Source organism: Sus scrofa, chromosome 1, assembly GCF_000003025.6.
Source record: "Sus scrofa isolate TJ Tabasco breed Duroc chromosome 1, Sscrofa11.1, whole genome shotgun sequence".
Lineage (NCBI taxonomy): Eukaryota > Metazoa > Chordata > Mammalia > Artiodactyla > Suidae > Sus > Sus scrofa.
Window position 1 is genome coordinate 227,822,057 of NC_010443.5, and position 15,190 is coordinate 227,837,246.

General features: G+C 39.4%; 1 protein-coding gene across 8 annotated transcripts in view; it reads right to left on the reverse strand.

Moving 5' to 3' along the window:
* TRPM6 (transient receptor potential cation channel subfamily M member 6) overlaps positions 1-15,190 on the reverse strand; it is a 228,413-nt gene that overhangs the window by 12,546 nt on the left and 200,677 nt on the right. For 7 of the 8 annotated variants that reach the window (XR_002336394.1, XR_002336392.1, XR_002336397.1 and 4 more), the window contains 6 exons: positions 14,104-14,129; positions 10,967-11,017; positions 9,444-9,509; positions 7,312-7,598; positions 6,971-7,053; positions 6,020-6,225 (listed from right to left, as the gene is read on the reverse strand). Coding sequence is in view for 1 of the 8 variants with exons in the window: in XM_021064975.1 (XP_020920634.1) it covers positions 6,020-6,225; positions 6,971-7,053; positions 7,312-7,598; positions 9,444-9,509; positions 10,967-11,017; positions 14,104-14,150 (740 nt within the window). In the remaining 7 variants the exon portion in view is untranslated. Of the gene's footprint in view, positions 1-6,019; positions 6,226-6,970; positions 7,054-7,311; positions 7,599-9,443; positions 9,510-10,966; positions 11,018-14,103; positions 14,151-15,190 lie in introns of all 8 variants that reach the window. The other variant, XM_021064975.1, reaches the window with a different exon arrangement.

Below are 15,190 nucleotides of genomic sequence, written 5' to 3' on the forward strand. Positions count from 1 at the left end.
CCAAAGCATAAAAGGATAACTAAGTGTAATTTAAAGCTAACATTTACCAAAACAGGGATCAATACCCAAGTGACTCTCTGCTATAAAAGGCAAGTGGTGGAGCGATTGATTTTCAACGGCAGCATTTCAGAGACAAGCCAATCAGACAGGTGAATGCACCATATGCTCATAAGCCAAAGATTTCTGAGATCATCCTCTAATCAGCCCTAGTTTTCTTGTTTAGGAAGAGACCAGCCTTGTGGGATATTTGAAAATCATAGAAAATGTAAAATGTTATTACATGTTTCTATTTAAAAAAAAAGTTTTCTAACCACTATTTTTAAAAAAGAATGTTTTTTTACTACTGTCTGTATGTTTTACCACATGTCAAACTTTTCACCAGAAAATATAACCCTTACAGTTTATAGACCATTTCCTTAAGACACGGACTTCCTTAGGAAAATAACCTGTTTAAATAGGGGTTTTCAACTTTTTTGTGTCATGACCCTCTCTGTCATGAAGCTAAGGGATCTTCTTAGAATGATTTAAAATGCATAATTTGAATATATACAATTGCAAGGGAAAACAATACTGAAAAACAGTGATCAAAATATTTTTAAAACTGTTGTATTGCAATACATGAGCTTCTTTATTAGAACATTAAGTGACAGGATCTAGCATGAGTCTACTAACACTCTAACACCCCACAAGTAATAAATATAACCAGTATTTTGAGATATCTTCCAACACTGTAAGATGCCATGTTAATATCTATAATTGCCAACAGTCACAGGTACTGCTAAAAATACTGTGGTTTGTTGCCTCCATTATAATGGAAGGAGAAGATGAATTTCAGCTATGAATTAGTAAAATAAAGGTAATTTTAATTGTTTTTCATCAAAGTTCACAGACTCTCTGAATTCTATCCAGGGACTTTTTAAGAACCCTTGGCTTAGAATCTCTTTGTACACTGGTTTTGAATAGGGAAAGGGAAAATAAGGCTGAAACACAGGCTCAAAGGGAAGTGTGCCAAATGTGCTTTGCTTTTTAAAGAAAAAGTCATAGGAAGAGGCTGGGCTCTTTATGCTTTTCTCATTACAGATATAAGAAAGAACAGCCTAACGGGACCTTAACTATACAGTAAACATGTAGTAAATACACAGAATAACTATGCTTAACTATGTAGTAAATAAATAGCACCAAGTAGTAAATAAACTGAGCAACAAGCAAACAGCCCATGTATCACCAAGAGAGAGATTAACAGCTTCAAATCCTTTACACATTTAAGCTCAGACCTGACTTTCTGCCTGCAATTCCTAGCAATGATGAAAGCTTTGGGCTTATATCTGAGTACACTGTACACTAAACTGGGAATACACACAGTACCTAATGAATTGGGGGAAAGGAAGTTCTATAAGGGGAAAAAAGTCTATCCAAATCACATCAGCTCCTGCATACTTTAGTCTTGTAGCTTGTTAGAATGGGCACGAGTCAAAGAATCTGGGTCTGACTCAGGGCCCATTAATCTCCAATTGTGGGACCTGTTTTTTTCTCTCTGAATCTCAGTTTTATACCCAAAAGTATGAATAATTCTGGGCTTTATCCTACAGGGTGTCTGAGCAAATTACATGAACGAGTATACACAAATTTCTTAGCAAAATGTCTGACCATGTCAAAATGGTATTTTTATTGTCTGTTCTATCAAGAGCTCTTGTGAAGGAATTCCCATTGTGGCTCAGTGGGCTAAGAACCTGACTAGTATCCATGAGGATGCGGGTTCCATCCCTGGCCTTGTTCAGTGGGTTAAGGATCCAGCATTGCCACAAGCTGCAGCAAGGGTCACAGATACATCTCAGATCCGGTGTTGCTGTGGTGTAGCCTGGCAGCTGCAGTTCCAATTGAACCCCTAGCCTAGGGACTTCCATATGCTGCAGGTGTGTCCCTAAAAAGAAAAAGAAAAAAAAAAAAAAAAAGCTCTTGTGAAGTAAAATTCTATTCTTTTAACCACTGGCAAAGTCATGTTCTGATCTCACTTCCCTAAAGTACTGTTCCCTAATGAAGAGGACCACCTGTTAGAGTATCCACAAACTTTACATCCCTAAACCCAATATGACAGCTCAAAGCTTAACTACTTAAAACATAATCTGGGGCCCTCAAATGGCAAAAGAGGCATCCCAATGAGTGAGAAACAGAAAGCAGGTGGTCCCTGGTGGCCTAACAGTTAAAGAGCCAGCATTGTCACTGCTGCAGGTTCAGTTCAGGCCCTGGTCCTGGAACTTGCACATGCTATGAGCATAGCCCAAAAAAACCCCAAAAAACCATGAAGCAGCTCAGAGAAAAAATCATGCTGCACCACTACACCCACTACCCCTACACCCCTGCCTCTCTCAGCTACACAGACTCACCCAATTGGCAAACTTTAGCATTGGTGCCCATCCTATCTACATACTCAGATATTTAGAAAGCAAGATATTTTAAGATCTAAAAATTCCAGTTTCATTTCTCTACTGGTGTGAAACAGAGTAAACGCCCATGTTTCAGGCAATACATGCCCTTATGAGACACTCAGAGACTTACATTCTGATCCCAATCACCTTGGGATGCATCAGTGAACTTCTACCTCTGTAGAAAGAAGATTCCCTCTAGCAGCACCATGCATCATGATGATGCTGAGGCTAATTTGGACTTATTTTTTAATTCAACAAAGCAGTTTCCCAAATATCTCCAAAAGTTCTTTGGAAAATATAGTAAGTTTTAAAAAAAAAATTTTTTTAAAGCAAAAAAAAAAACCAAAAAAAACCCAGGAATTCCCAAGTTCCCATTGTGGCTCAGTGGTAATGATTGAGGACACAGGCTCAATCCCCAGCCTCGCTCAGTAGGTTAAAGATCTGGCATTGCCTTGAGCTGTGATGTAGGTCACAAACACAGCTCAGATCCAGCATTGCTGTGGCTGTAGTGTAGGCCAGCAGCTTTGATTTGACCCCTAGCCTGGGAACTTCCCATATGCTGAGGGTATGGCCCTCAAAGGCAAAAAAAATAAAAAATAAAAAACACATGCCAGAGATCACTAGAACTTGAAGTACAATTGTTTTTCATTCCCATTGCTGGAAATTAAACATTGCATTTTACATTTAATGGTGATGATGATTCAGGCTCTCAGGTGTGGCATTTTTAAGTGGAGAGAGACTAGGAGCCTGCAGTATAATTACAAATGATCAGAAATCAGTCAAGCCTCTCCTTAGAGTTTAGCTTCCTGGCCTGATGTGGCAGCTCCCTGTTTAATGACTGGCACTCTCCTGGACGAAAGGAGAGAGAAGAAACTAAAAGCATAAATGGCTAGAGTGTTTCTCATTCCTTCTTTCCCTCAAGGGGATAAGGAGCCCCACAAGCTGGTCAGGGCTTTACTCTACAGAAGCCTAAGCTTGGGTCTCCCTGAAGTTCCACCAGGGCCCCACAGCTAAGAGTGACCTACCCACAACTGAAAATGAATTTCCATTTTAACAAGCCACACAGAGATTAACACTAAGAACAACAATAACATGCACTGTGTGGGGAACTTGCCTCATTCCAGTCCCTTAACAACTCTGAGTTAAGCACATAATAGTATTTACCCTAATTACCAGTGAGGGAAGTGGGACTCAAGGTGGCTGCCCCCTGGTCATGCAGCTAATTCGTGGTGGAGCCAGGAGTCAGACCCTGGCACTGCGACTTCAGAGCTTCTCCTAACCGCAGCCTTTCATCTCCACTCCCTGCCGCCCAGATGATGCACATCATCTCTCCAAAGACTAGAAACACTAATCAATTAAACAAAACACAACTGAACTGAAAACTATTACAACATTTTAAGAATACATTATATTCTCCCATTTTTCCTTTCCAACCTGGTTTGGATTATTAAACATGATAATTTACATAAGTCTTCAGCCAAGTGCCTGGCACAAAATAACTACTTAGTAAATGTTAGCTAGTAACAGTAGTAATAGGACAGCTTGTAATTACTATTCTAGGATTCACTTGTTCCACAAATTCAGGGCTAACCGATGGGCAAAACTCTCTGATAAGTATCTCAGTCTCTTTGTGCTCATTCTCTGAAGTCCACTCTTCCCTCCTTTGAAGGTCAATGTTTTGACATAGTTTATGTGGAGTGGCCTATTTCTGCAATTCACATAATTGCCCAGTAAAAAAAAATAAATAAAGTTAATTCCTTTTCCCCCCAAGACTATCAACACAGTGTTTGTTCTGTTTAATGTCACTTTGGATTACTAAGAGACATAAAAATCCCCAAACATAAACATCATTAAACAAAAACCTATTCAAGTGGAATACAAAACACACTGAAGAGTCATCATTAATTCCTTAAAGTTTTTCTTTGGTTGTTTTTTTGTTTGCTTTTTTGCTTTTTTAAACATCTCCACCCAAAACTCAAAGCACAGACACTCAAGCACAGATGAAAACAATCAGCCTTTCCCCCAACATGAGCTACAAAAACAGATGCCTTGGGCATCAGTGTGCTGAGCTTACATGGATCATGTACTTGCTGGTTTAAAAGCTGAATCATCTTGACTATTTTAACTTTGTTTATATGGATTCCTAAAATATTGTGTTTGAAGGTTAGAAATACAATTCAACCTTGTGAATGGCACAGATCTGAAAGGACAGAAGGACTTATGTGTAGTTTGAGAAGTGTATACATACACACACACATACACACACACACACACACACACACACCCTTGAGTACATGGTACAAATTTCACTCGAATAGCTCTGCAGTCTTAGTGGGCATTGCTCACGATGCCCCAGGATTGCTTGCTCATCTTGACCATCTCTGGCCTCCAAGCGTGGCTTTCAGCACAGAATCCCAAGTCTAGAGAGACGGCAAAGTCAGAGAGAACAAGAAAAAGGACCGCTCTTTTAAAATGAACCAGAACACAGTAATGCCCTATGGGTATGAAAATTGTAAAGAAATAAAAGACAGCACAGTGAATAAGGAAAGAACATGGATGGTCAAACCAGCTTAAGTCTGCATCTTGGCTCCCTCTTAAGTTGCTGTGCAACCTTGGGCAAATTATTTAAACTTTCTGGGCCTAAATTCCCCATAAGGTCTACCTCAAGGTGCTGCTTCTGGGACTAAATGAGATAACTTCTATGAAAGTTCCTGGGCTAAATCCCTTATTTAAAACCAAAGCCCCAGTCAGTGAGCCCAGGGACTAAACTTTGACCTTAATACATATATCGTTCCGTCCCTGCAAGGAAAGCCTGCTAGAGATACTCCGTTCGTGCTGCAGGATTATAAGTCACATGTGAGGTGTTGATAGTGGAAAGATGCTCTGATCAAAGACTGCCACTAAATAAGAATGCACTGTGTCGCCTCTCTCAGACTGAGTTTGAGCTGTTGTATCAAGGTACACAGCAAAAAGAGCAAGTTCAACTATAAACTGTTCAAGTACTGAGCTCAGAAACATGAAAAGTGACCAGAATTTAAACTTTCCTCTGAGTATAAACGTATGTCTAAGTGTTATTGTGAACGTAAGTCCAAAGAAAAGCCATCAAACTGGGAAATTTGGTACCAAAATTATTCCTCCTTTAGATTAAAATTTCAGATGCCTTTAAATCTTAGGCAGCTAATCATCTGCCTGTATTTTTCTCTTGATCTAAGTGAGAAACAGCACAGTAGATGCTCGTGATCATAACTGTCTAATGTCTCTGAAATAAATGGACCCGTCTCCCTTCAAAGCTAGGAAGAGCAACTCCATACATTTCCCATCCAGGTTTTTGCATGATCTCTCAGGACACTTGTCTGGTTTCTCCCACTTAGGACAGTTTCACAAATAATAAATTCAAAAAACAAATACCCTCTTCAGTTTTCAAATTAAAAAAAGCACACAGTGCCAAGGAATGTCTCCAACTGAAAGACCTGAACTATGGCTTTGAGTAAGTAAAGAGCTGGGATCAGATGTAGGTGACTATGACATGAAGAAACCAATTCCTGTTTCCTGAACTTGATGCTTATGGTATCAAATCCTCGGCTGTCAATCACCTTGTAAATCTAAAACCAGCAGCTCTCCCCGAGTGTACTCATAGGTCCAGTGAGAGAAAGCCAACATCAGCTCCTCCAAGGTGTTGCTGGGGGCAATTTCATCACCGTTGTTGTTGTTGTACTTCCGGAACTCCCCAGTCATATACTTCTCAATAGTCAACCACTGGTTGGCTGAATGACAGTAGATTAAGAAAACTTCCAGGAACCTGTGAGGGGGAGAAAGAGGCCACTGACTCCCTATGAGACAGCAAAGGTGGGATTTATATCACTGTACAGTCAGCAGCAGAGGAGATTGCTTAATTCTAGTCTGATGAAGCCTCAATGTGCATGCCCTTGCCTTTCTGCTAAAAGACCAGAATGTGAAGAATGGGAGTTTTTCCCCATGCTTGCCCACCTTCCTTCTCTGTGAGGAACACCTTATGAGTACTGGACTCAACTTTTCTTGCCAAGCTCTATGAAGTTCCTTATAAATGAAACAATAAAACTTTACTGTAAGTCCTCAGCATGGATTTAGGATCTGTCTTGCTAATGCAAGAATGCAAGTGTATGGAGACACTCAAGTGAAAGTAACAAGAATTCATTCCTTTAAAGTTCCTAATTTCTGTAAGATATTAGAAGAAGAATAGTAGTGTTTTTCTGTCATAATGTTTCTGGACACTTGTAATCACACCCAGGATCTGCCTGTTCTCACAGCTGAGAGGTGAGTCATGGTCTTTGCTTGATCTTTTCTTTTCTAGTCACATAAATTCATGATTTAACCAAAGCACCCCTGAGAAGTCTAATTCTCTTTTTACTGTCTCCAAGAACTATGGAAGGAAGACACCAAAGTTAAGGTCATGGAGAACTTACTTCCCCCATGGGCCTGGTATTTCTCATGACTAATAGGGCTGCAGAAAAACTGATAGAAATTCCTACTTTAAATGAAGGGCCAGGGTGCCCATATTTCCTCACCTTGGAGTGTAGGGAATGGTTTGTGGTTTCACTTGGTTGAAGGTATAGATCAGTTTTTGAGCAGCTCTTTGTTGTTGAATTTCCTGCAAAATAGGGAGTATTGATTTTTTCTTAAAATGTGTACTATCATACGCTTACAAATTAATGATCACAGAGGCCTCCCGAGTGTGATTTTTAGCCTTATCCACTCCATAAGCAAAAACCAAAATAATGAAATACCACCACCTTCAAAAAAAGAGTAGGCTACAGGCCATCCTTTGGGTTGAAGTGGCCTTCAGCCAGGAGGGAGCCAGATCCCCTTTCTTTGACCTATACACCTGGGCTCTGGGCCTCTGACTTACCCTGAGGCAAAGATGAAGCACAGTGCTCTCCTGGAAGATTTTGTGCCATGTCTGCACAACCTCAGGCAGAAAGGACTTCACAATGAAAACGTGCCCCGGCTTGAGGACATCACCCTCAGACCAGGTGCTAATGACTCTCATGGCTTTGCGAAGGCCACCATCCATCTCCTCTTGGGACAACACTTGGATCATTGCAGATCTCCCTCTCTGGGACCAAGAAGACATGCTTTTATCCAAGTTCAAAGGGGAACTCTCCTCCAGCCTGTAGACAGTTACTTCTTCTCCTGCTGCAAGGAGTATAGGGGAGGGGTTCAATGAAATCCATGTCTGTGCCATGAACAGCATCCTAAACATCAACTCAGAATAAGTTCACTTTCTCAAAGGAACAGAGGGGAATGGGAATTTTATCTACAGGGTCAAGTACAGACATCTGGTCATGCTATAGTCCAGTACAGAGGGAGGGAGGAGAACGGAAAAGGCGTTAGATGCCATACAAGAATTAAGTTGTTCTTATTATAGACTATAACTAGACAAAAACAAAATCAGAGTAGCAAGGCTGTTAAAGACAAATACTTTTCTATACTATTTATTTGTTAAAAGACACTTTTTTATTAAATTATAGTTGATTTACAAGGTCAGGCCAATTTCTACTGTACAGCAAAATGACTCAGAAAGACAAATACTTTCAAAGAGATAGTTTAGTCCCATTTATTATCATTCATTCCCCTTAGGAGCTGTTTTAGACTTTTTTTTCCCTAATTGCTCCCTAACATTTTAATACCAAAGATATACGTATACCTGTTTATGTACTCTGTATGTGTGTGCTTTACATATAAAAATAAAAATATAATTTTGCTCCCTTGGGAGTGATATTACCCCCCACTGAGAATGCAGAGTTAAACCCAGGACTTAGAGCCAAAGTCATACCCCAGAGCCTCTCCTTCCTTTGTGCTTTTGGACAAGTTACTGAAAGGCTCACTTTCCTCACCAGTAAAAAAGAAGTGAACGTAACACTCACTTCACTGGGTTGCTGAAAGATTAAATATGTTAACCTGGCTAATATGAAGTAGATCCTCAGACACAAACTCAGGTCCCACTTCAAAGTTTTTACACACAAATGTTCTTTTTACTGCTCGACACTTTTACTTTTAGGCTGTTGAACAGGGAGCAATTCTTATTCAGCCTGGACTTCACCTAATACAGCGTAAAATATTTCCTAACAGAAGTAACGTATTCTATACAACTTCTGTCCAGTCTGTGTTTAATTTTCTCCCTACACTTCTGCATTTTCTTTACCAAGAGAAGAATCTATGTGCTTATTCTTGCATTTAATTGCTTACCAAAGAACATGTCTAGGTAATGCTTAGTAATATGTTTTCTAATATTTATTCTTGGTGCCCAGACAAATGCCACTGAAGATCTCTTTGGAGTTCTAAATACCTAGAGGATTTAGAACCGAGCTACTGAGGTATAAAACCACCCACGGAGCCAAGTGGAAGGAGAAGGCATTTGCATCAATAATCAGAAGCCACCTGATCTGTCCCCACGTGAAGAGTGTGGAGAGAATTAATCTAGGACAACGTGGGGACCCTTGTTATTTTGTCAATTGTCAGAATAGAAAAACTCCAGTAGCCTTGGCTTACGCAAGCTTGTTTTTCCTTATTACTCCAGCCTTTAAAAATTAATTTCCTCTCTGAGTAAAGATCAATTAGTTTACACAAAACAAAACAAAACAAATAAAAAACAATATACAAAGCATTTCTCTTTAGATGTCTGTTAGCTTTTACCATATTGACATTTAATGCTTTCTTGTTTATTACACATGCTTGGTTGGTTCTTTTCTACTCACTTCCAGCCTTAAATCAGTGAATGCCAGGTGCAACATTATTGCTTTTCCTCTCAACTGCTGCTCATTATAGGTCCCATCCCCATAGTATATTAAGTTTTGACCCTAGATGCCAGCCAGGCAGTTAACAAGACTTTCCATTTGAGCAAATTTATCTCAACAAATTGCAACTGTGGGCAAAAGAATATTTTCAACCAAAATGATGCAAAGTGGTTTCTCCTATGATTTACCCAGATGTTATGCTTTTGCCCTGGCACAACCTCAAGAAGGTAGAAATGGCACTCACCAAACAGTTGGATTGGTGTAAATGGTATGGTCTGAGAAAGCCTCATTAAATTATTCCTTTCAATGGCTGCAAACAAAAGCAGATTTACTACTTTAAGTATGCATCAGTGGGCCAAATTTAAAGAAAGCCTCCCCCAACACACATCAATATACTCATATAATACTAAAATAATTTATTTCAAGGATCTTATATTTTTTTTCTTTATCAGAAATATTATCTACAATACAGTACTTAAACTATGTCTTAAACCAGCAGGATACCTCAGTCTTTGGAATAGATTATATGAGATTATATAACATGTTCTGATGTAGGGCTATCACCTTCACTCTCCTGAATATCAAATATCATAATAATCCATCCATATGTGAAGCGTTCTTTTAAAGAGCATTTTAATCTGTGGTCTTCACTTCTCTGGTTTTTCTTTTCCAGATCAAATCTAATGCACCATGGACTGTGGGGACCTCTACTGTTGATTTTGCAGAGTTCATCTTCTTTTCCCAGAGAGAGCTAAAGACCAATTTTAATTAGAAACAAGTGATCTGCATTTTCCTGTTAAGAGTTATATCCTAACGGATCAGAGTCAATATGATTTACAGCGTTCTTCACCAGAGACTTTAAGTTGACAGCTGCAGTCAAAATAACAGATTACTGCAGAGCCAAAAGACCCAGTTAGTTACAAGAGCCTGGAATGTGAAGTCTGGAACCCACTGACACACTATTCACTACAAAGAATTCAGGATAAGGTAGCCTATTACTGGACCCTGAACACACGACCTTGATATAATAATACTGGTAATTATCACACCAGTACACTTTTACTCACATACCGAGCTTTTAAATCATATAAAAAGTTTTCCCATGTGTTATCTAATCCAATGCCGACAGCAGTGATGCCCAAAAGACCACCCAATGGCATGAATCCAGTTGCTTGTTATATTGCTTTGCATTTCAAAGTGTTTCCCTCTTTATTCTCAGCTAGCCCTTTGGCAGATTGTTCCTTAGGAAGGGCAAGCACAATTACTCCCACTTTGAAAGAAAGACAACTGAAGCACTGGGAAGTGATGTTGCTTAAGAGAGTTAAGACCCTTGACATCTTGTTTAATAACATCCTTGAAGGTGTCTTTGTTGAACTTACCCTGTAGGGTTGGCATTCATTCAGTGGTTATGTTCACTGAGGACCCAGTAAGAGTACAAAACCCTTCCAGAGAACTAGTCTCAGGCCCGTCCCTTCCCCAGTGCAAAACACGAAGATCTCTGGCTCTGGGCTGGCTTTGAGCTTGTAAGGAATTTGCAGATCTCAAAGTCGCCTTTCCCGTTTACAACTTGGAACTTCCCGGTAATACAAATTCTCTTAAATCCTCACTATATGTTTAAGAAATCTGAATGTTCTCTTATCAGAGTAAACAACAACTTTTCAAGTTGGAGCCACATCCACACCACCAATTCATCAATGTTTCTATTTCCAAATGCAGAGTCACAGACGTCTAACTCAGCCGACACATCTGTGTGCACATGCATCCTACCTGAATAATGATGGTGAGGCTCTTGAGGGCTTTTTAAGGAGGCAGAGATTTCTGAAATTACAGAGAAGATTGGCATTTTAATTACTTGGCTGGAGATAAATACATGCTTATGAATATATTGCCTTCAAAGTTATTATTGAACAGGTTAATCAGAATGGCTTCTTGGTTTTCGAAAAAGATTGCCTGATATCCTTTAACCACATTATTGTGCATGGTATTCTGACAGCTTCCAATCATCAATGCAATATCTCCAAACATATTTATATAGGGAATTGAAAAAAGACAGCTAATATTAGCCTCAAAGATGTATTTCCTCTGAACCAATTACACCTCTGGGTTGCAGAAGGCACTCGGCTGCCCATCACACTTCATGACATCCCAAAAGCACAATTCTCTGAGCTCCCTACCAAGATGCAGTATCCGTATAAAGACATTATTAATACCAAGTTATTAGCAGTCTACTTCACTGACTTAAAATGACAACAAAATGATGAAAACACATTAAGAGGTATATACCAGAAACAAAGGAGGAGATGGAGAATGTGACAGCAAGGGATTTGTTTCGTTATAGAAGGACTGTGGGTTGGGAGCACGTCGTGCAAGTTTAACCAGTTCTCTTCTACCTGCTCAAGTTCTAATCACAAGGCTCCAGAGAAATCCTTTGCAACAGTTTTGCCACTTCATAAAATCAAAATTAAAGTGGAGAACTTTAGTCTCATGGTGGTAACTGCTTTATACCTCAAAGAGTAAGCAGCATAATGAGCCCAATTTCACCGATCTCTCTGGCTTCTTGTTGCTGGATAAGGAAAGGAACAAAAATCCCTTCCTTTTGGGGTGCTAGGTAAAAAGTAAGCTCATTAGAAAAAACTGTCCCTTCCTAAGTTCAATTCGGTTTCTTTTAAAGTATTTAGCCCCCACTAAGGGTCATGTTGGATGTGACAGATGTGAAAAACATGTGACTCCCACCCTAGAGAAAAGCAAATGGGAAATACATGTAAACCAGAGTCATAATACAGTTTGCTTAGTAATAATAGTGAGGTAAACAGAGGCTTTGGAAACTTTCAGAGACAAACAATGTGAAGTACTCAAAGAATATGGGCATCTGAATCTGACGAAACTGAGTTTCAGTCTTGGCTTCACCACTCAAGGAGCTGTGAGATCTTTTGCACATTCATTCCACATATATTTATTGAACACCTACTGTGTGCCATGTACCAGTCCACCTTTGAAATAAAGAGCACTAATGAAAATAAAGTCTCCATCTACATTCTAGGAAAGGGAAATAGAAAATAAGTGAACAAGTAATAAATACAGTATTATAGTATATCGAGAGAAGGGGACAGAGAGGTTACTCTATTATGTACAGTGGTTAGGAAAGACCTGTCTGATAGGGTGAAATGTGATAAAGATCTAAAGGAAGAGATGGAGTGAGTCATATGGAAAAACGAAGAGTATTCCAGGCAGAAGTAACAGCAAGTGCAAAATCATGGGGCGGGGTCACACTTGCTATATGAAGGAGAGGGTGACCAGGGTGGATCATGGATCATGCTGAGAGGAAATGAGGTGGGAGAGCTGGAGGAGAGGAAGCAGATCAGTAGGGCCTTGTAGACCGTGTGCGGGCTTTGCTTTTATGGAGTGAGGTGGAACACCATTTGAAAAGAAGAGTGACTCAATCTGATTTTGAGTTTGAAAGTGTTACTCTGGCTGCTCTCTGGAAAGAGACTCCCTGTGAGAGATAGTATGGAGGCCATCCTGCAATCCAGCAAGGAGGTGAAAAGTGCTATGTGAGGGTAACAAAGTGATCAGATTCTTGATCTATTTGAAGAGGCTTGCTGATGGTTTGGATGTGTGGATGTGAAAAAGTACAACGGCAAGACTTTGGTCTCAGCTGCTAGAGGGATAAAGTTGCCATTTCCTGAGATGGCAGAGAAGGGAGCTGGAAGGTTTTGTTGGTGATGCCTTCTGGACACTGTGTGGAGATGTTAATAGGTGGGTAGTCACATTCTGCATTGAGAAATGTTGAATGAAAGGGCTCACAAACATGAGCCTGGAAATTCAGAGTGTGGCCAGGGACTCGAGAGCATTGAGAAAGTATAAGGGATTTGCAGCCCATCCTGTAGGTAATGGGTTGCCATTTATGGTTTCACATGAGTGATGATTTATTGTTCAGAAAGAAAATTTCAGGGAAAAGTTTAAAGGGAGCAAAAACAAACACAGTGTTAACACAAATTCAAGGGCAAAGAGAGAATATACTTTTTATTTAGGAAAACAAATGGTGGCGGATTTAGGGAAGAGCAATAGGGTAGAGCAAAGCAGATAGCTTTTAAAGATGGGGGTAGAAAGAGGACTATAAGTGAGTGTGGTCCCCAGTTTGGGTAAAGGAAGAGGAGGCTCTCAAAGGGATCAAAAGCCAGTCAACAAAGAAAGAGAAAATTAGGCACAAAAGAAGAGCCTCACAAAACTTAGAAAAGGCAGAGTACCAAGAAGGATAAAAAGGTCAACATCAAATGCCATGAGTTCAATGAGGTGTTATGACTTGGCTGGAAGAGTGTAGTTATGAGTAGAGTGGTGCAGACTGACACCAGGGCTGATGATCAAATGTTAACACTTTCAGTTAACCTGGAGGTGAGGAACAGGAAAGGCAGTTTGAAAGCTAGGTAAAATCAACAAAAAGATATTTTCTTCTTTTGTATAGAAAATGACTTAAATTTGTTTATAGGTGTTGGGGAATTAATCAACTGCACAGAAGGTACTGAAAATCCAAGAAAGCGGGATGGAACAAGGCCATAGATGAGAAAGATGCCTAATCCGGATGGAGGGTCAAGAAGATGGAAAGAAGCTCGCAGATTGTGGTGAAGTTTGTTGAGAGAGGCTTCACCAGGGAGGTGTCTCATGTGGCTTGGTTTTCCTTAGCAACTTGGGACAGTTGAAAACAGGTAATTCAAAAAATTTTAAACCAGACATCAGTCCTGATTTATCTGGAGAAAGACATACAACTTTCTACTTTTCTATTGAACTTGCCACTTTGTAGAGCAGATACAAATCATAAAAAAAAAGATTTCAAGAATTATAAAAATCTCAGCAAGAAAGCAAACCTCATCATTAGTAAAATGAAAAGATAAAATATAAAAACTTACTGTCAACTTCATTTGAACTTCTCAACCTGTTTGAAAAATTTAAGTTGTTTAGATAATGCTTTAAATTTTTCAATGATCAAAGAAAGGAAAAGTTTGTAAAAGAGTAATAATATGGAGTCTATAAATATATATGCATATACATATGAATGTATTACTTTGAAGGAAGAATATAATATCTGACCCCCATCTTTATCAATAAAGAAACAATTTACAACCCTAAATTATTTTCATAGAAAAATGAGCACCAGATATTCATATAGTTTATTTCCTGTGTATGCCTTAAACTAACAGTGAAGCAGTTGTTGGTTTTTGTTTTTAATTAGCTGTGTGATCACACAACATATATAAGATTTAACTGTGTTTGTGCTGTTCTGGATCAATTAAACTAAAGGGTTCCTGAACTATGCAAAGGAGATGCCTACAAATGAGTCTCTGAATGTCTCTGGACAAGCCTACAAATCAGTTTCATTAGCCCACGTGGCCCCTAAATGTTCACAGGCTGAAATTATCTCTCTTTAAATTGTTACGTGCCCTGCTCAAGTGCACAAGTGGCCACGGGCAAGTCAGAATAAATGCATTCAAGAATATTTCCAGTATTTAAAGTCCTTAGGGAAGAAAGTACAATTACAATTATTGTTTAATTTCATGCTGCAATAACCCACTACTCTGCATGAGCACAAACTACTGAACCTTTGGGAGAAGAAAATCATGTACACATTAAGACTAGAGGCGGCCTTAAACAGAGAGACCTCAATGGGAGCTCAAGAGAAAAGGTCATCCCAAACAGTGCTGACTGCAGGCTGACCGTCACATTCCACCTGCCTGGCATCACTGGCCCTCTGTAGAGAAGAGATGCTTTTCAATTCTGTTCCTATAGCAGTATGGATGGTCAATTTGATGATGTTAACTAGAAAAATCCATAAAATACTATAAACAAAATAGAATAATCTTTGCTTGGTTAGTTTTCAAGTTACACTCAAGTCTATGACAATGTGAGTTCTCTATCTCCTCTCTCTCTAGCCCTGACTTCCTTGCTCTCGTTTGTCTTAAACCTTCTCAAATTGTTACTGCTTTGACAAACAATTAG